Source organism: Bos taurus, chromosome 6, assembly GCF_002263795.3.
Source record: "Bos taurus isolate L1 Dominette 01449 registration number 42190680 breed Hereford chromosome 6, ARS-UCD2.0, whole genome shotgun sequence".
In the NCBI taxonomy this organism is placed as follows: domain Eukaryota; kingdom Metazoa; phylum Chordata; class Mammalia; order Artiodactyla; family Bovidae; genus Bos; species Bos taurus.
In genome coordinates, this window is record NC_037333.1 from 98,072,333 (window position 1) to 98,093,642 (window position 21,310).

The 21,310-nt window shown below is 38.9% G+C and overlaps 1 protein-coding gene across 1 annotated transcript in view; it reads right to left on the minus strand.

The window, feature by feature from the left end:
- Window positions 1–200: 200 nt before the first annotated feature.
- The window catches only part of HPSE (heparanase), a 45,818-nt gene continuing 24,708 nt past the window's right edge, over window positions 201–21,310 (minus strand). The window contains 9 exon segments of the mRNA NM_174082.2: window positions 201–360; window positions 5,867–6,013; window positions 7,158–7,276; window positions 10,726–10,840; window positions 12,387–12,493; window positions 12,929–13,022; window positions 13,562–13,609; window positions 14,066–14,234; window positions 16,573–16,746. Of these exon segments, the coding sequence (NP_776507.1) occupies window positions 201–360; window positions 5,867–6,013; window positions 7,158–7,276; window positions 10,726–10,840; window positions 12,387–12,493; window positions 12,929–13,022; window positions 13,562–13,609; window positions 14,066–14,234; window positions 16,573–16,746 (1,133 nt within the window).

Sequence of the window (21,310 nt, forward strand, 5' to 3'; positions counted from 1 at the left end):
CATTGGCTTATTATTAGCAGGGGTCCACTTAGAACAAAATTCTGTGCTAAATCTCATACTGAGAGTCTCCCAGGGACTCGAAATCGCCCACCCGTTGGGTCTGTAATACATCTGCTCGCCTTCCGATAGTTTGAATTTTGCTTTCCTCTTATCAAAACACTCAAAAATTCAATCTCCAGGCTAGTACATATCTTTCATTTTCAGATACAAGCAGCAACTTTGGCATTTCTTATCACAAAAAATCCGTATGAGAAAGGTGGCATGCCCAGTGAACTTCCTGGGTGGAGAGGTTTTTCTGTCAAAGCTGGCAGGGTTTGTTCATCCACCATCTTCAGAATTTGGTCATTGAGCTGGACAGATCTGCAAAGGGGAAAGATGCGTCCAGGTTAGCCAAGCTGTACTTCTTCCATCTACTCTATAAAAGTCCTGAGAACTTTTTAAGGCCCCAATTTTTTTTCTGTGGCAGTTTATATTATGTAACTTGTATTTGAACACAATGTCAGGTAGGTATTTGACCTAGAGGACCTTTAAGCTACACTGGTAGAGCTGAACAGTTGTGACAGAAACCATATGGTCTGCAAAGCCACCAAATATTTACTATTCGGCCCCTTACAGAAAATGAAGCACATACAATCCATACTAGGCAAGATGACGGAGGTGTAAAAAGGATGAAGATGACATACTTCTGGATTTGTGGCATTTTGGGGGGGAATGGTAAGTAATTGTAAACATTTAGATATGAAGCAAATATAAAAGATGGAATATGAGTTGCACGAATTTAACATACAAAATGACCGTCAATTTCCCACTTGTAACTATGTCCATAAACCCTCTTACTCCCCTTCTCCCAGGAGGTATGTATTCATTTTCTTAAGCTGTTGAGCTACTTTTGTAGAATATATATTGCTGTGGTGAAGAAAAATGATTTTCTTTAGCTAAACCACGGATTTAAAAAAATAATTGTTTTCTTTGCATCTCACTATTAATATTTAAATTAAAAACTGAGTCAAAAATAGAAAAAAATCAAGGACAAGTGTTATGTATATTTATTATTATTGAAATCAAATTAATATACTCTTGGGCTTTCCTGGTGGCTCGGACGGTAAAGAATCTGCCTGCAATGTGGGAAATTGCAACCCAGGGATGCAATGTTCCATCTCTGGGTTGGGAAGATCCCCTGGAGGAGGGCATGGCAATCCATTCCAGTGTTCTTGCCTGGAGAATCCCCATGCACAGTGGGGCCTGGTGAGCTACAATCTATGAGGTCACAAAAAGTCAGACACGACTAAAGCAACTAAACATAGAAATATATTCTTAGGGCAACAAATCTTATATAAGTAAGAGCTTAGGAAGAAAAGCTTTAGTCTACTTTTTGTTTTATTGATAGTTACTTCCATAATTCTAAATGATATTTTTGTCTCTTTCATCTTTTTCGTAAATGGTTTTTATGTTATGAAATTTTTATAAAGAAAAAGTTTTATACTGTTGAAAATTTAGATTAATGCCAGAGTTTATGTCATACATGTAATACATATGTTATATGTAGAACACTTATAACAGTGCCTTGTACATAGTAAGCATGTAAAAGTATTATCTATCATCATCCTTATCATGCAGATAAATATAACAGAAGCAAACTATCTCATGACCATTTTTAAGATTTTGATGTATATTTCTTCATCTCTTTTTTATGTATGTATGAACATACATATTTTCATATGAACAAAAATGAGCATACAGTATATAGTCTCTTAAAACTCAATTCTTTTCCCCTTAACATATCCTAACATCTGCTTGCTCACACCATTAAACATTCATCCACTGCAGCATTTTAATGACTGCACAAGATTCCATTGTACAAGCATATTAGTTTATTTACTGAACTGTCTAGTGTTAGACACTTGTTTCCAGTTTAGCATTGTTATAAAGTTTTCATTTTTAAAGAGCTCTCACACTCTATCCTTACTAAGTATCAGTCAGCAGAGAAATTAGTTTCCATTATTCCTTGCTTTGGAGAAGGCAATGGCACCCCACTCCAGTACTCTTGCCTGGAAAATTCCATGGGCAGAGGAGCCTGGTAGGCTGTAGTCCATGGGGTCGCTAAGAGTTGGACACGACTGAGTGACTTCACTTTCACTTTTCACTTTCATGCATTGGAGAAGGAAATGGCAACCCACTCCAGTGTTCTTGCCTGGAGAATCTCAGGGACAGGGGAGCCTGGTGGGCTGCCGTCTATGGGGTTGCACAGAGTCGGACATGACTGAAGCGACTTAGCAGCAGCATTCCTTGCTTAAATGCCCAGTTGTGGGCTCTGTACCTAAAGATGTAATAAGATAACCATAATTGTGCTGAAGGCTAACAAGCCTGCATTGCAGTAACACTCAACTCACATGAACCCAAGCTTTGTCTCAGCACCTATATCACAGCACTTCCTGCAAGGGGTGGAGAAGGAAACGCCACAACCACCATAAGGAAACCGCAAACAAAAATAGGTCTTGACAACATCTCTAAACGGTGATAGTTAGAGCTCTTCTGCAAGAGATTGAGGACTGTGACAGGGGTGCAAAAAAAGTCAGAAAGTCTTTGGGAGAGGTCACAGTGTTTAAAGGTAAGTCTAATCACTGTAAATTAATGCTGCTCTGGGTTAAGATGATGAAACATGGGCAAGATAATATCTAATCTACCTGTCTACACTGTTTAATCAGCTATGAATATAGCTTTAGCTTTATTCACCTATAACACCCTTTAGGGTGTTATCTGTATACTGAGTGTAAGCTTAAAGCATGTGGAATATTTCCTCATTGGGCTGGCCAATAAGGGTAGGGTTTTATTTGAAGATAGTATCTTATTTTCTATTTCTAAGTTAGTAATATGGTGGCAAGAAATAGAAGACATGCTTGTCAAGTTTCAGACCAAATAGAGCTGGAAGGAATTAGCAAGCAACAGATTTGGTAGAATTGGAGAAGGTGGGCAAAATTCATCTGAGATAACTATAAAATACTGCTTTTTGTTAACGTATATTCAGTTCAAATATTTATTAAATGCTTATGACACAGGACCTTCTATGGGCACTATACAAGTTATTTAAGTGGAAACTAACTTTTTAAAGGTAATCATTATATATTTCATGCTTTATACTTGGAAAACTGGTGAAATCCTCTAAACCCACTTGTCCGCAGGCATGAAGTGCAGATTCCATCCTCTGCTCCAGAGAATAGAACTAAGAGCAGCAGACAAAAGGCCCAAAGGCACATTCTCTTGCCACAGGAGATCCAACCAGTCCATTCTGAAGGAGATCAGCCCTGGGATTTCTTTGGAAGGAATGATGCTGAAGCTGAAACTCCAGTACTTTGGCCACCTCATGCAAAGAGTTGACTCATTGGAAAAGACTCTGATGCTGGGAGGGATTGGGGGCAGGAGGAGAAGGGGACGACAGAGGATGAGATGGCTGGATGGCATCACTGACTCGATGGACGTGAGTCTCGGTGTACTCCGGGAGTTGGTGATGGACAGGGAGGCCTGGCATGCTGCGATTCAAGGGGTCGCAAAGAGTCGGACAAGACTGAGCGACTGATCTGATCTGATCTGATCTGATCTCTCCAGGCTCAATATGCCCAGTTTTTTCAGTGATTCTTCTCTATGCTTTTTTACCAGACCCTGAGGTCGTTAGCATGAGCATATGTGCAAACTGCATTCATTAAACATATCTGGGATACTTTTGCAACATTTTAAGGAGAGAAAAATATAAGTAATATATAGTCATCAGATTAAGAGTAGCAAACTCAAATGCTCGGGGTCTGGTAGTGACATGTACCAGCAGTAGGACAGGCCTATGACAGCAGGGTCACATAGGGACTGAGGGGAACAGAGAGCTGGATGAGTTGTCTAAAATGAACTCCAGTTCATTTCCATCGAATTGGGAAAACACCCCAGAGTTGCCAGAGCACCTATTTTCAAAGGAAAGCTAGAAATCCAGATATTTTAATACTTGTCAATTTTTACAACATTGACACCTAATTGAAAATAAAAATGAACACAGAGTGTATGCTACTCTCCCTTACCAGAAAGAGAAAAAAAAAAAAAAATCCTCTAAACCCACTTGTCCGCAGGCATGAAGTGCAGATTCCATCCTCTGCTCCAGAGAATAGAACTAAGAGCAGCAGATGAAAGACCCAAAGGCACCTTCTCTTGCCACAGAGAGCAGTCACCAGCAGAGGCTGTGAGATCCAACAGAGAGGAAATAAACAGGGCTGGACGGCCCTAGATACCCATTAAGGCTAGACGAAAATGATCTCGAAGACTTTGCTTTTTGCTGGCCACTCAGGATCTTAGTTCCCCAACCAGGGATCGATCCTGTGACACCTGCATCGGGAGCACGGAGTCTCAACCACTGGACCACCGGTGAAGTCCCTCTTAAGATATATCTAACTCTACAACTATTATTCAGCTACTTCAGAGAAGTTTTTCCCTCCTCGGCCTCAGACACAAATATGCTAAGAACTTTAAAAAGTGTCAAAATCCCCAAAGAGAGAAGTATCTGTTATTCAAATATACATTATTTATAACAGGGGGAAAAAGTATGGGAGGAAACAGTAGGAAAATGAGTAAGCAAGCCATGGTATTTTATAAAACGTGCAGCCCATTAAAATGTCTACAAAGACTATAAATGGAAAGATACTTGGGAAAACTTGTGGGTTCTCCTTCAATTTCTCGTATTAGAAGTTGTATGATTACAGTTATATATAGTAAAATAAAGGACAGGAAAAAAAATCATGGAATGGTACCCAGTGTTAATAATGTTTGTCTATGCGGATAGGACTTTGGAGAAAGCATGTTTATGGCACTTTTTCAGGTTCTGATGCTGTCACTGAAAACATCACTCGTAGAGCATTTGCAGAGATGGGAGATCCACTAGAAGAGGAACTGGCAACCCACTCCAGTACTCTTGCCGAGATAATCCCATGGACAGAAGATCTTGGCGGGCCAGAGCCCATGGAGTGGCAAAGAGTCAGACACAACTGAGCAACTGACCACACACACATGGTGTGAGAACAGCCATGAAGAAAAGAGCTCCTTCCAACACACATTGGACAGAAATCTTGGGTATTCTGGTTTTATAAAAGTATTTATTTATTTGGCTGTGCCTTATTTGCACATGCAGGATCTTCAGTCTTTGTTCTGCATGCAAACTCTTAGTTGCAGCATATAGGATCTAGTTGCCTGACTGGGAATTAAACCCAGGCGCCCTGCGATGGGAGCATGGAGTGCTAACCATTGGACCACCGGGGAAGTCCCTTGGGTGTTCTGTTGCCTATAAGCTTTTAAAGACATATTCAATCATGGGCTTTTAAAAGTAAAATGTTTAAGAACCAACTTTAAATAATTCACCTAAAAGGCACATTTCTGACCACTCTTTTTCTTCACTTTAACGAATAAAAAACTGTTCTGATATTGTAAGAGAATCACATCCATGACACATGATAATTTATACCAACTTCTATGCCTTTATATAGCAATTACATACAGGTATTTTTGCTTTAGTGACTGTATTACCAAGGATTATTTTTTTGGAGCAAATAATCTCAATGCATTGAGTGGATCCTGATATACAGCAGGTTGTTTTGAAATGAAAACATTTCTGTAAGATAACTGTCATTTGTCTTCCCATCCTTCTGCTTTGATTCACCAAATGAGTTACACCTGTATTAGTGTGTATTCACATATAACTTCCTGAATATTAAGAATTGTTAGAACTTGGAATAGTTGATTTTTTTCTTTTGCTCCCTGTCAACACCCAGTATTCTGACAAAGACCAATAAAATTCACTTCGGGTGAAAGTTTGAAATGAACCAAGAAAATTACTCACTTAGAAAGTAAGCCATCGGGTCCTGAAGGTTTTATGAGGTATTTATCCACTTGCTTGTTAAATAAGTGATGTGGTAACTCCAAGTGCTTGGTGACATTATGGAGGTTTAAGGCATAGAGAGTTAAATCTCCTTCTTTATACCTTGGGCTAAAAGCAAATACATGAACTCAATAAAAGTGTTTATTTAATTTAAGCAATTAAGTAGTTGGTGACAGTATAATCACGGATAATACTAAATTTATTTCGTATTTATAGTGATGCTGCGCCCTCTTTGCATCTTCCAGTTATGATAATATCAGACTGCTGATGTGGTCCTGTTTTGAAAACATGATAAAAATATTGCTCTTTACACAACCATTTTCTGGACTTCAAAACTTTGCGATCTTTGCTGCTTTGCCAGACTGACTTGTGAGGAAGTCAGTCAGCTCATAACTTAGGAAAGTTAAATGGTAAAAGGGAAATTTTGTGGGCTCATATGAATTCATATTACAAACCATATAAACCAAGACTTTTTCTAACCTTATGAAAAGACCAACACAAATAAGAAAGTTAAATCTACCGACATTTTACAGAGTTTATCCACCTAAATCATTCCCCACCATTTCTAATGGGGCCACTCACCAGAAACAGAGCTCCCACTCAGTGAAATAGGAAACTGTGGATAGCCTTTGTAGCTAAAATTAATATTTTAGTATTATTCTATCAGGAAAGACAAACTGAAACTAAGAAGAGAAAAATCTCAAACTTAGAAATATTTTTTGCTACCTAAAGCCAGAGTATTGTACTATAAAAATCTCTATTGCCTCTCAATCCCAGAAACTGGGTTAAAACTTCTGAAAACATGAGAGTTGTTATCAGTCACCTTTTAATTTTTCTTCTTTATTAAATTAATCAGATATGATTCAAAATGATAAGTATAGTCACATAATTATTCACTCATATGAATTCATATTTATATTCATAGTCATTCAATTGATTAATCATGCATATGCAATCTGTTTTATGTACTTACATTTGTACTATTCTTTATTTAAATTCAGAATATATTTTTATTATGTATTATGTTATATCATTGTACAAATCTTTGCTGGACTGTAAATGCCTACATTTAACCTTTTTTTTTTTAAGCTAGACTCTGGCACCATATTACTATGAGAATGAAAAAAAATAAAGAACAACGAGACACCTTAGATCCACTGTATAGATAGAAGACAGCAGGGTGTTAGAGTAGGAAGTTGTGTGTTTACTTATTAAAACTTGTTGATTGGTAAAGGGTGTGTTACACACTTACTGTTTGGTGTTTGTGCAATGAAGATATACTCGAAGTTTGCTTCTGTCTGGACCTTTCACACTTGCCATTAACACTTTGTTGCCCACCAGTTTCTTGAACAGAAGAGAGAGCCAATAATCCTAGTTGGAGTGATTGGAGAGGGGAGGGACAAAATAGATCTTTACTTACTTTTTAACAAAAACAGTGTCAAGCAAATAGCTATCCTACAAACAGTGTGAGTGTTATTCTAGAGGTATTTAAAAAGGATTCATCTTTTGGTCTGTGTTGCCACCGCGAATCTGAGGGCAGTATCTTGTTTGCTGCTGTTCATCACCAGCGGACTATATTTCCGTGATTCAGAGGGCTATGTCTGCTAGGAGATAGATCTCAAGAATATAACTGATTGCTCAGAGGCAGTTTAAATATTCTGTGTTGTCTGTCATCCAAGAATTCAAAATTTCCTGGGATAGGAAACCGTGGATAGCCTTTGTAGCGAAAATTAATATTTTAGTATTATTCTATCAGGAAAGACAAATTGAAACTAAGAAGAGAAAAATCTCAAAGCAAAAATTTTAGGTACACATACACTCACGTACACATACAGAGCCAAGTTTGAAAGATAAAAACTTCTATCTGTTGAATAGATTAAAACAACTGCCTCTGAAACCTTAGTAAAATGCAGAATGTGGAAAACATTATAGAGCAAATTACCTGGTTTGTTTAATTAATCAATTCCAAGAGACAAAACAAAAAGAGAGGGAGGGAGAAGTTAAAGATTAACAGGCTTAAGAGATATAATAAATGCTTAAAAAAGAGACATAATATATGCAATATATGGACCTTGTTTGGATTCTGTTGTGAATAAACCAACTGTTAAAGACAGTTGAGACAGTAAGGAAAATGTGAAACACTGACTAAATATTTAATGATACTGAGAAGTTATTGTCAATATTTTAAAGTGTGATAATTATATTGTGTTATGTTTTTCCAAAGGAGAAACATACTGAAATACTTACATATAAAATGATATACCTGAGGTTTGCTTAGAAGTAATCCAGTAAGTGGGAGGTGAGGGATAGGTAGGATTATGGATTAAACAAGATTAGGGCTTCATATATTTTTCCCTTTACTTTGAAATTTTTCATAATAAGAAAGTTATTTTTTAATTCACTAGATATATATACGTCAACCCTTCCTCCCAGGTCTCCCACATTGCAGGCAGATTCTTTACCAGCTGAGCCATAGGGAAGCTCTTGAACTGAGATAAAGCAGACTTAATAGGCAAACAGCTTTTGTTTCTCTGCTTAAGATTTTACACTGGAGACTTAAGATTTTACAGAGAAGAATCAATTAAATGCTTTCACAAGAGACATAACTTTAGCATGGTTCTATGAGGGGAGGTGGGTGGGTGGATAGAAAGCAAGCAGGTTCAGAGCCAGGACTTGTATAGCATTCTTTAGAATAACAACAGGACAGTGTGACCTCCAGCAAATCCCACAAGTATCCCTTAATTTGAACATCCCCGTGTGAAAAATGAAAAAGCAAATCCACCCTGAATATTCATTGGAAGGACTGATGCCGAAGCTGAAACTTCAGTACTTTGGCCACCTGATGCAAAAAGAAAAGATCCTGATGCTGGGAAAGATTGAGGGCAGGAGGAAAAAGGGACGACAGAGGATGAGATGGTTGGATGGCATCACCAACTCAATGGACATGAGTTTGAGCAAACTCCAGGAGATGGTGAAGGATAGGGAGGCCTGGCGTGCTGCAGTTCACGGGGTCACAAAGAACAGAAAATAACCTAGCGACTGAACAACAACATTTGAAAAATGGGGAGTACAGCCTGGCGTCTTGTGATGACCTAGAGGGGTGGGATGGGAGGAGAGAGGGAGGCTCAAAAGAGAGTGGATATATATATGCTAAATCACTTCAGTCGTGAACGACTCTGTGCAACCCCAGAGACGGCAGCCCACCAGGCTCCCCCATCCCTGGGATTCTCCAAGCAAGAACACTGGGGTGGGTTGCCATTTCCTTCTCCAATGCATGAAAGTGAAAAGTGAAAGTGAAGTCACTCAGTTGTGTCTGACTCTTAGCAACTTAGGACTCCTCCGCCTATGGGATTTTCCTGGCAAAAGTACTGGAGTGGGCTGCCATTGCCTTCTCCTGGATATATATACACACACATATATAAAATTATGATTTATTTGCATTGTTGTACAGCAGAAACCAGCACATTATTAAGAAATTATCCTCTAATTAAACAATTAATACATAGAAAAATGAATCTAAGACACCTGTGTTGCCATCTTCCAGGACTGTTATGCAAATTGAATAAGAAAACAGACATGTACAATAGGTTTAAGGCTGATTCCCTAGGATCCTGCAGATGTCAATGGTACCATTTACTCTTTCAAGTTTTTCTAGCTGACTTGTAAACCTTGAGGAAGAAATATATTTAGCATATATACAAAGAATTCTGAAGTCAAAAGTTTGTGTTTGAAGCTTTAGATAACATTATAAATAGCTGGCATTATTTATAAAGAGTGACAGGGTAAGGTAGCTAATTTCTAGATATTGTACTTAGAGCACATTGTGAAGAAATTATTTACTTCTCTTCCTTGTTTAAGGTCCATTTAAGAAATGGCCAGTAGTAGACTTTGGATATTTGTTCAATGAAATGATCATACTTGGTTTAACTCATATTATAAACGACTTGGGGAAGAGATTCCATTTTGTAGAAAGACATTTTGCTAAAAATTTTATTATGAACAGTGTGCTCCATGAGCTTGGACCACTATAGATTAAAAGCAATTTTAGGGGGATATCTGTAAACCACAAAAGCCTAGCTTATATTTGTCATGTGCTTTTTGCAGACCTTCTTAGCTTTCCTACCGTGTTCAAATAATTCCCGTAGGAATTATTCTTAGAAAACAGATATTCTCAAATGCTATTTTAGATAACAAAAATCAAGGTCATACTTATCAGAGCTATATCTATGCTATTCATATGCGTATCTTCAAGGTGGTTTTTATTTGAAAGGCTACAGTCCCTAATTTAGCACCAGATGTCGTTGGAGATAGGGTGCAAATGAGACTTTATTCATAAATATCTTGAAGATTATTAACAAAATAGCCAATCTTAGGGTGATATTTTTGAACAAATACATGGTACTAGTTTATCTAAAAGTTAAATAAATGATGATTTCATGACATAAAAAATGTTTTGAAACCTTGGATACTAATGGCAATTTCAACTTTGGTTTACTTTGAAAAATAGTTGATTCAAGTTTGTTATCATGTAAAATTGAAGTCATAAAATTTCAAATTACCCCTCTCTTTAAAAAAAATCTCATGCCATGGCCCCAATGATTCACGTTGAAATCATTATTTCTGGGTCTCAATTTCTTGAGACACAAAAATGTTACAGTGGATTTCTTCTAAGATTTCTTCCAGTCCACCTTTCCATGGTTTGGCTACTTACTAAGAGCACTGAATTTAGTGAAAGAATTGATTCCTCATAAAAGCTTAAAATGAGGGACCTCAGTAGACTTTAAATGACTCACAATAATAGGAAAATAATGGTCACTTACAGGCAAAGGTTCAAAATTTCCATCCACTAGGTGGTAGTTCCCGGCTCCAAACAACACTTGCCTCATCACCACTTCTATGCCCATCCTGGCCGACAGGCCCAATTTATCCAGCCACCTGGAACAGAGTGAGGCCAAGCTTTCTTCAGATTTGGAAAACAAAATAACTCAATTTTACCTCTACACTATTCTGATTTATTGCTCTGTGTGGGAAGAGTTGACAGAAAACCAGAAAAGTGGTATTAGTCATGAATAAGACATTCCGATGAAGTAGAGACTATCCTTTTCTTCATGTGCTCTCACACTTCTGCATGATAACAAATTCTTGAATACTATTAATATACCATAGGAGCCCCTATCAGGGTAGGACAACGTCTTACAAAGCCATAGATGCCCACAACTATAGACAATTAGACAACATGGACAATTGTTCTCCATCCTGTTGGATCCATGCTCATCCTCCCACCCACCACCTCTCCACCTCCATCCCCATGTTGAGGATGAAGTAAAGGTTGCTGGTGGTCAGTGAAATGCAAAATAATAAGCTTCTATGGACACCTCTTTCCTCCATCTTTTTTTTTTTTTTAATGTGGACCATTTTTAAAGTCATTATTGAATTTGTTACAGTATTGCTTCTGTTTTACATTTTGGTTTTTCTTTTTTTTTTAATTTAATTTAATTTAATTTTAATTTATTTTAATTGGAGGCTAATTACTTTACAATATTGTAGTGGTTTTTGCCATACATTGACATGAATCAGCCATGGGTGTACATGTGTTCCCCATCCTGAACCCCCCTCCCACCTCCCTCCCCATCCCATCCTTCTGGGTCATCCCAGTGCAGTGCCCCTGAGCGCCCTGTCTCATGCATCGAACCTGGACTGGCGATTGGTTTTTGATCTAGAGACATGTGGTCCCTAACCAGTTGATCGAACCCACACCCCCTGCATTGGAAGGCAAAGTCCTAACCACAGGAGCACCAGGGAACTCCCCTCCATCTTTATTTAGTGGCAAAACAAACACCTCCACTCTTTTCTCTATTCCTCATGCCCCTACATAAGGATAAATATGGATAAAGATGTGTGCTTTATTCAGGGCTTCTAAGAATGAGGGTAGAAGAGGAAAGAGAATAAAGCTCAGTGAGGATACAGAACGTTAGGTTAAGAGCGTTAACCGAGTAATAGAATGTAAGTAAACAAGTTGGTTTTCAAGCAATCAAGTTTGTGGAGGTTGGAGAAGGCAGTGATTTAGTAAATCTTTAAATTCATTGGCAGCCCCTCGGGTGTGACCTCCTACTTCCAGGCTCTAAACAGTCTTGAGAATCTATGAATAGAGCTATAGGTACTCAGTATCCTTCTCAGGGTCAAGGCTCTTGATACACTCTTTTACCATGTACTTCTTTAGAGAGAGGAATGCTTCACATAGTTATGGGCCATAATTAAGGAACAAAACTTCTAAAGCAGTTCATTCATACAATGATTCATCTGGGCCATGCATTAAAGATGTCCAACTAATTTAGTAAATCATTTTGTTGCAAAATCTGGCATGAATTTTGGAGTTCAGCCATAGAAACGGTCCTTGATTTTTGGCCGATGAGTTATTTCAGCTGAATAGAAGAACAGAAGAGTACTATGTGGTCCCTGAGACAAGTGCAGGCTCACTCACATAAAGCCAGCAGCAAAGGTGTTGGACAGGAAGGGCGCTCCACCCCCAAACGCAGAGCTGGTCTCTCCTAACCAAACCTTCTTGAGGGGTCTGATCTTCTCAACAATCTATGGAACAGAAAAGTCTCCTTTGTAATTGCAAGCAAGAGGACCAAATACGATGCTAAAGATTACTCCACATTCAAAACCTTGCATTCCCGAGACCCATCATCCAATACAGTTACAAAATATGTCACAGTCATTTAGGTTTGGGGCAATTAACATTTATTGGAATACTAGGTGTGGAAGGAATGCAAATAACCCCATTCTTACAGACTACGAGAGTTTATTCTACCGAACGGCTGTGGGAAGTATTTTTAATTTTGAATCAATATACATGGGTAAGACCCAAGAGGAAGGAACTGAAGGTAAATAAGACCTAGTGCCTGTTCTCTAAAACTGGAAAAACATGTAAACTTATACACCCACAGAATTTAGGACTAGCTAGACTACAAAGTACTTTGGTTTTACATTAAAAAGAGAGGAGAAAAAAAAGACTATTACCCGGAGAGTTTTTTGCACAGATGAAATAAAAGTGTCCAGTATATCAGGGTTTAGGAAATCTTCTTTGGTAGCAATTCGCCCATTCACATAGTAGCTGAATTATTCAGAAAATATTCAGGAAGAAACACCAAACTTTACTTTCTGCTTTTAAGTTAACTAGCAACCTTTGTCCTCCTTTCTACTTCTTCCCACCCTTGTGCTATTAAAAAAAAAAAAAAAAGGCAGAGGTTCTACTAAGGAGAGAATAAGATGGGAGGAGACCAGTTACTCTGTCTTGAGAAAACATAGTCACAAGTGTAGGTATTGTGGGTTATCCATTCATTGGCAAGTATATTCATTTTAGCCACTTATCTGTTCCATGACTTAAATGAAAGTGTGCTTTGATCTTGTAGAAACCACCATGTTACTTAAAATTAGTTAAAATCTTTGCTTTATTAATATTAAAATCCTAGTACAATGCTGCTTTAGACACTATAAAGTCAATTAGCACTTAATGAAAACATTGTTTTGAAAACTAGGTCATAAGTAGTCTACGGCCATACCACTCTGAACGCGCCCGATCTCGTCTGAAAACTAGGTCATAAGTAAAGCTAGCTGTACTTTCTTAGTATTAACAGTAGGAGACATACTTACTGATGCCATGTAACTGAATCAATCACTTCTCCCCCAGCCTTTAGGAAACTAGAAAAAAAAATCTATTGTATTATCACTTAATCCTTATGTGGATAATATATGCACACAATATATGCACACAAGTTATTTTCCCTAGAAATGGGCTGGTTACTACTTTAGGATAAAGCAACACGAACTTCCTAATTCTAATACAAATTTTTAATCACAGGTGCCATTTGCCCCCAAATCTTTGATATTTTGAGCCAGTCAGTGTTTGCTCTTTTGGTAAACCATCTAGTCAGGCAACAAATTGGCTTAACTTATTTATTGGCTGTACCATGTGGCATGTAGAACTTCCCTGGCCAGGGACCTAACCCGGGCCGCCCTGAAATGGAAGCACAGAATCTTAACCACTGGACCACCAAGGAAGTCCAAAGATTATTTAATAACAGGTGGTTTATTGAGGATCCTTCACCAAAGAAAAATATTTTTAAGAAAAATGGTTCTGCTTCCTCTAGCTCTTACCTCTTCAGCATCTTAACAGTGTTTCTTCTAGGCTGGCCAATATCAGGACCATAGAGTTTTGCATTTTTGAAAGCAGATTTTCCTAGAAGTTTACGAAACTCAATAAAATCTTCTCCTAACTGCCGTCCATTGATGAAAATACCAGCCTTCCTCTGGAAACTGTTAGGTTCTGAAAGAGCAATTCTCAAAATAAATGCTCACCTAGAATTTTTTTCTATTTAGAAGCCAACGTAAAAACAACAGAGTATTTTTCACATTACAAAAACTTAGAATCCAAAGTCAAGAAAGGTAAAATACCTAGTTATAAAGAAGATATTACAAGAAAACAGAAATTTAAGTTATATAACTGAAGTATGAGGGGATAATAAAACAGTTGGAAATTAATGATGGGTATATTAAGCCAATGGATATTCAGGAAATAGTCTGTATCCAGTATTTAATAGCCTAATTTACTTTTAAAAAGATTGTGCTAGGAGAAGGCATTTAAAAACCCATTTCTACAAGGTAATTAAAAGTCTTATTGAGCTTATATTGTTTATCTGTGAAATGCCAAACGCATGTGTCATCTTCACTAATTAGAATTTTTTGAAGCTCCATATTGCCTCCATAATGTCAAAAGTTATCTTAATAGCAGATAAAAATTAAGATAAATTCTTTTAAAAAGTCTTATTGAGAATTATAAGGGAAAATTATATATGAAGTGAATCTGGAAGTAACAAAACTGAAGAGATGGGAGGAAGGCACGGGAAATGTCTAATCTACTTCCCAAATTACTTTACTCTTCTCCTTTACCCTGAAAACCAGACCTTCTCTTTGCAAAATGGAGCCCAAGGAAGAGGGACATGTGATGACATAACTGTTTTATCTTGCCCTGAAGAGCAGAAGGACTTGGGGATGGGTAGGGTAGAAAAGTTGGGAGGCAGGGATGTACAGAGACAGGTAAGGATGGTTCACGTAGTTGCTGCAGGAAGCCTGGATATGGTTGCCTCTATCCTTCCATTCTGCTTCAGTGCTTCACCTTATTAGTTATCCTTAGCCACCGAGCCCTAAAATCTGTGGCTAGACTTTATCATAACACATGCCACTAGAGATATGTATCACTTCTTTGCTTGCTTTCTGGTAGGTCTGGCTCCTTACCTCCAGAACAGAAGTCTCAAGAGAGCAATGACCTCATTCTAGAGCCAGATGGCCTGGGTTCAAATCCTAACTCCTCTAAGATTTCTCTAATTCATAATTGCCTAGCATTATAAGTAAAGAATCTGCCTACAATGTAGGAGACAGGAGACATGGGTTCAATCCCCGGGTTGAGAAGATCCCCTTGAGGTGGAAATGGCAACCCACTCCAGTATGCTTGCCTGAAGAATCCCATGGACAGAGGAGCCTGGTGGGCTACAGTCCATGGGGTCACAAAGAATTGGATATGATTGAGCAACTAAGCACAGATGTACGCACACAGCTATATATTTAGTTAATGTTTTTTGTGCCTCTTTGGTCATCTATGAAATGAAGGTCAAAACTGTATTCACCATCTCACTTTCCATTTTCTGTTCAGTTCCATTAGCTGATGTATAGACAAAGCACTGCAAATGCTTCAGTGAATGTGGCTAATTAGCACTTTGAAAGTGAAAGCGTCAGTCATTCAGTTGTGTCTGACTCTTTGCAACCCAATGGATTGTACTCACCAAGCTCCTCTGTCCATGGAATTCTCCAGGCAAGTATATTAGAGTGAGTTGCTATTTCCTTCTCCAGAGGATCTTCCCCACCCAGATATTGAATCCGGGCCTCCTGCATTGCAGGCAGAATTCTTTACCATCTTAGCCACCAGAGAAGACCCACTTTAATTAGAATTTATAAGTTCCTTGTAAAAAAAGAATGAAGAAGGAGACACTCAAGAGCTTGACCCAGAGGGAACTCTGTCCTGGAACTTCTAGCTTGAACCTAAGATGAATATCAGGATGGGGTTGCCGAGATTAAATAACAAGAGGAGAACAGAGGAAGGGATGGAAAAGTAGAAGCAAACTGCTTGAGTCCAACCTGCCAAGCGACCTGCCAAGTGACCCTAAAGATGTCAAAGGAATCAGGGAGCTGTGCGTGTGTGCTAAGTTTCTTCAATCGTGTCCAACTCTTTGTGACCCCATGGACTGTAGCCTGCCAGGCTGCTCTGTGCATGGGATTCTCCAGGCAAGAATACTGGAGTGGGTTGTCATTTCCTCCTCCAGGGGATATTCCCAACCCAGGGATTGAACCCTCATCTCTTACAATCTCTTGCTCCCTCAGGCAAGGGATCTGTGGAAGTGCTCAAATGTAAACTGGGATGAGCAATAACATCTGGGCTATGTAAGGAGTTTTCTGCCACAATTCCAAACTTACACCATTGAACATTTATACAAATACTCCAAGACAAAAGTCATATTTACTATTATTAAAAAGGTCATAAATAGGAACAAATAATGCCAAAGGGGTATTTCCTTATTATTGAAATGTTTCTGGAGGTGGGAGGCACTTACCGTTGCCTAGTTCCCAAGAAATGTTATAATTCTTGGAAGAGCAGTAGTCCAGGAGTAACTGAGCATTGGAGCTGTCCCAGTGCATATCTGTGGTTCGTAGTAATGCATTTAGACCAAAGATCAAGTTCAGTCCTGAGCAACTGGCAAAAGTGTACAGCATATCCACTGAGTGTTCTAAAAGAAAAATGTTGCCATTTCATGGTTAGGTCGGCAGCTGAAATGTCAAAGTGATGAAGGCTTCCAGATTTGCTCCTCGTAATGAATTACTATTTCTGTATTAAATGGAAGGAATTCTAGTCCTAATGAGTGCTTATAATTATGAATAAGAGTCCAAAAAAATTGGACTAAAAAAAAAAGCCAATGTGACTTTGTTTGTTTTAGCTGCTGAATCAAGTCTATGGAAGGTACCAGAGGCTTTGGTCTGACACTTGGGTTTCGCTCAAGTGACCTCAGGTGAACTGGGAAAACTCAGTGCTCAGCACGCACAGGCCAGACTTTTCCTTAGTCAGCACAAGTCCCAGTCCTCATAACCTAAAAATCTCCACTCACAAACTCAGGCACAAAATAACTTGGTAATTTTGATTAGCTTTTTAAAACATTATTTAAAAAAATCATGTATATAATGTATTAATCCAAAAGATTAACAAATGGAATTTTACATTTAAAAAACTGGTTTAGGGCTCTAGGGACGTGGTTTCCAAACTCAGCGCCAAGGTAGCCTTTCATCGTTGTTCAGTCGCTAAGTTGTGTCTGACTCTTTGTGACCCCATGAAGTGCAGCGTGCCAGGCTCATCTGTCCTCCACTGTCTCCTGGAGTTTGCACAGATTCATGTCCATTGAGTCAGTGATACTCTCTAACCACCTCAGCCTCTGTTGTCCACTTTTCCTTTGGCCTTAAGGCACCCTGAGGAGTGAATTTACTGGGACAGTTTAGAAGATAAATATACAGGACATCTGACATCAGTTAAATTTGAACTTCAGATAAATAATGAATAGTTTTTAGTGTATGTCAGAAAGCTGAGTGCCAAAGAATTGATGCTTTTGAACTATGGTGTTGGAGAAGACTCTTGAGAGTCCCTTGGACTGCAAGGAGATCCAACCAGTCCATTCTGAAGGAGATCAGCTCTGGGATTTCTTTGGAGGGAATGATGCTGAAGCTGAAACTCCAGTACTTTGGCCACCTCATGCGAAGAGTTGACTCATTGGAAAAGAGTCTGATGCTGGGAGGGATTGGGGGCAGGAGGAGAAGGGGACGACAGAGGATGAGATGGCTGGATGGCATCACTGACTCGATGGATGTGAGTCTGAGTGAACTCCGGTAGTTGGTGATGGACAGGGAGGCCTGGCGTGCTGCGATTCATGGGGTCGCAAAGAGTCAGACACGACTGAGCAACTGAACTGAACTGAACTAACTGAGATACAATATTTGAGAAAAACCTGCAGTAAAGAAATGATTGTTTATTTGAAATTAAAATTTAACCAGGCAACTCGACTTACAAGGGTACTGCAGGATCTTTTAAATTTGCAAGGGAACACATCAACATCTGTTGGACATGATGAAAACTATTACTATTAGGTTGTTCGGACCTAACAGTTTAATTGAAAACTCTTAGGCATTTCTTTTGGGCTAGATGTGATGCGAAAAAAAAATTACGGAGTCACTAAGGGGTTTTTAAAGCTTTGGAACTTTTGAACTCTGTTTTTTAACCATTAGCTAGCCTCTAACCTCTGAGAGTGGCAACCGTGTATTTATTTTATTTACTTATTTGTTTTTATTTTTGGCTGTGCTGGGTCTTTGTTGCTGCGTGGGCTGTTCTCTAGCTGGGGACAGTGGTGGCTACTCTCTAGCTGTGGTGAACTGGCTTCTCGCTGCAGTACCTTCTCTTGTGTGGAGCTCGGGCTGTAGAGAACTGACTCAGTAGCTGGTGTACATGGATTTACTTGCCCTGTGGCATGTGGAATCTTCCCAGACCAGGGATTGAATTCCACGTCTCTCACCTTGGCAGGCAGATTCTTTATCATTAATCCACCAGGGAAGCCTGGCAACAATTTTTGAGTGTCATCTTTACATCAATTAGTATCTGCAAAAATCTGGTGATCTTAATGTATATTTAGAGTTATCTATTAAACAGAAATTCACTCCTTTAGTTCATTTTCCTTTTTTAAAATTTCTATCTTTTCTGGCCATGTCCTGTGGGTTCCCTGACTAGGGATTGAACCTATACCCCTATATTGGGAGCTTGGATTCTTAACTACTGGACTACCAGGGAAGTCCCTCCCCTAGTTTTAAAAAAATCTGTATCTGGCAAATTTACCCCCTTTCTCCTTAAAAGAGGTTTTGTCTTGGTTTTGTTTCTGAGTCTTCAGCCTGAACTACTTGGGTTTCCATAGCAGTGAAATCATAGATTTAATACTGCCCATAATAGCTGAGGAGCGGTAATGACACTAGCAGGCTATTTTTGGTGTTTTGATATTTGCTCTGTCACCCACTTCCACAAAACTACTGCCTATCATTAAGGACTTACAGACATCGGGGGCTGAAAAGCTCTCTGAGTCTTGCAGCTTCTTCCTGGGCTCTTAGGGCTGCAGTGGAGGACAGCATGGGCCTTTATGGCCTTTATGGAGTCCTCCCCAAGTGTGGCAACATCAATGAGCTTCTTAGATTCTTATTCCTACAATGAGTTGGTGTCCATCCTCATTTTTCTATGAGGAAACTGACACCCAAAGAAATAAAGAGCTTTGCCCAATATCACAGAGCTATTTGGTGACAGTGCCATATTACTAGAGCCTGTTATAAAGGCCCTCTGACTGGCATGGTCACAGCTGTATTCTACACATCTATAGCAAATCAAGTTGAGAACGTGTTCTCAACCAAGAATCAGATATCTGAGTTTGGGCCTTACCTCCCACTTACAGACTGAATCATCAGTGATGACCCTTCATCCTGCATGAGCCTCAGGTACTGATCTACAGACCTGGAACTAGTACCATCATCCATCTACCTCACAGAACCAAGTTGAAATAGCACATGGGAAAACCCTTTGTAAACCACAGAAAACTTATAGATGTAAAGCACTGTTATTGCCTAGAAGCACAACAAAGCTTATAGCATTTTCAAGAAACCTAGAATGTTTACATTTTCAAGTATTTATTCAGTTCATACCTTACTCTTCCTCTATCTCCACATTTTTCCAAATACACTTTAAGTAGCTTCAAATTGTATAGCAGTAACATCTCCTAGGATAAAGGCTGTGTCTTACAGAGTTCAAATCCACTCTTGACCAATAAAACTGCAGGACTTCTCTGCTGGTCCATCGGTTAAGAATCTGCCTGCTAATGCAGGAGACACAGGTTCAATCCCTGGTCAGGCAAGATCCCACACTTTTAAGTACACTTTCGAGTACACTATTGAGTCTGTACTCTAGAGCCTGTGAGCCTAGACTACCGAGCCCCTATGTCACAAGAGCTGTAGCCCTCGTACCTAGAGACTGTGCTCCCCAACAAGAGAGGCCTCTGCAATGAGAGGCCCTTGCACTGCAACTAGAGAAAGCCCCAGTAGAGTGACAAAGACACAGTGTAGCCAAAAAAAATTAAATAAAAAAACCCACTAAGTGGTGGGGTGGGGGTGGGGGTGGGAGGGTTGTGGGGAATGGGGTGAATTAAGAGATTGAAATTGATATATAGACACTATTGATACTTTGTATAACATAGATAACTAATGAGAAAATATTGTATAGCTCAGGGAACTTCTAAGTGCTCTATGGTGACTTAGATGGGAAGGAAATCCAAAAAAGAAGGGATATATGTATACGCATAGCTGAGTCACTTTGCTGTACAGCAGAAACTAACACATTGCAAAGCAACTACACTTAAATAAAAATTAATTTAAAACATAAAATAAAACTCACCCAACCTATTCCTTCCTCAAAATAAGAATAAGAAAACTCATAGTTAATTATCCAATTTCCAGTCGTTATCCAGTCTCTTATCTCTCACTGTCTGAGAGGGTGGAAAACTCCCCAGGACCAAGATAATCTAAATGAACCATTAAACATAGGCACTGACTATTGTACCATTTCCATTTATGTAGGTGTGTCCAGCATCCAGTCTGGGAGTGGAACAATGAGGAAAGAAGGTGGAGAAGAAAGAGAGAAAAAAAATAGCTCATTAAATATGATTATTTTAATAAAGGAATCCTCCTTTCTGCAGTCACACCCAAAATCACACCTGTAACACTGCTTCCTTTTCCTGCCCAGACAGATTTACAATGTGAATTTATATTCTCATGACAAATGTTGTTGTCATCTTCTACTTAAGTGAAACACAGCATCCAATGTGTCCTGTAATTAGAAAACTTACTTAGAGCTTCTAGGACACCTGTTTCAAAGGGACAGGCCATTAACTAAGCAAAGAACAAAACAGACTTTTGCTACCTCTTCCATCATATGATACCACTCTCAGTTACTCAGAAATTACCAGCCTTGGCCATGGATGCAGAACCAGGTGTGGCAACATCTATGAGCTTCTTAGATACTTATTCCTGCAATGAGTTGGTGCCCAGACCAAATGCAGCAAATTTTCTATCTCTATGTTTCTAAGACATGCAGAATAAAATAGAAATTTTCAACTCAGAAGTCAAAATATTTCCAAACACAATTAACTGTCTGTAGTATTTGTCATACACTGTAGCATTGCCAACAGGGTGGCTGGGCTTATACTGAGCCAGCAACAGTTAGTG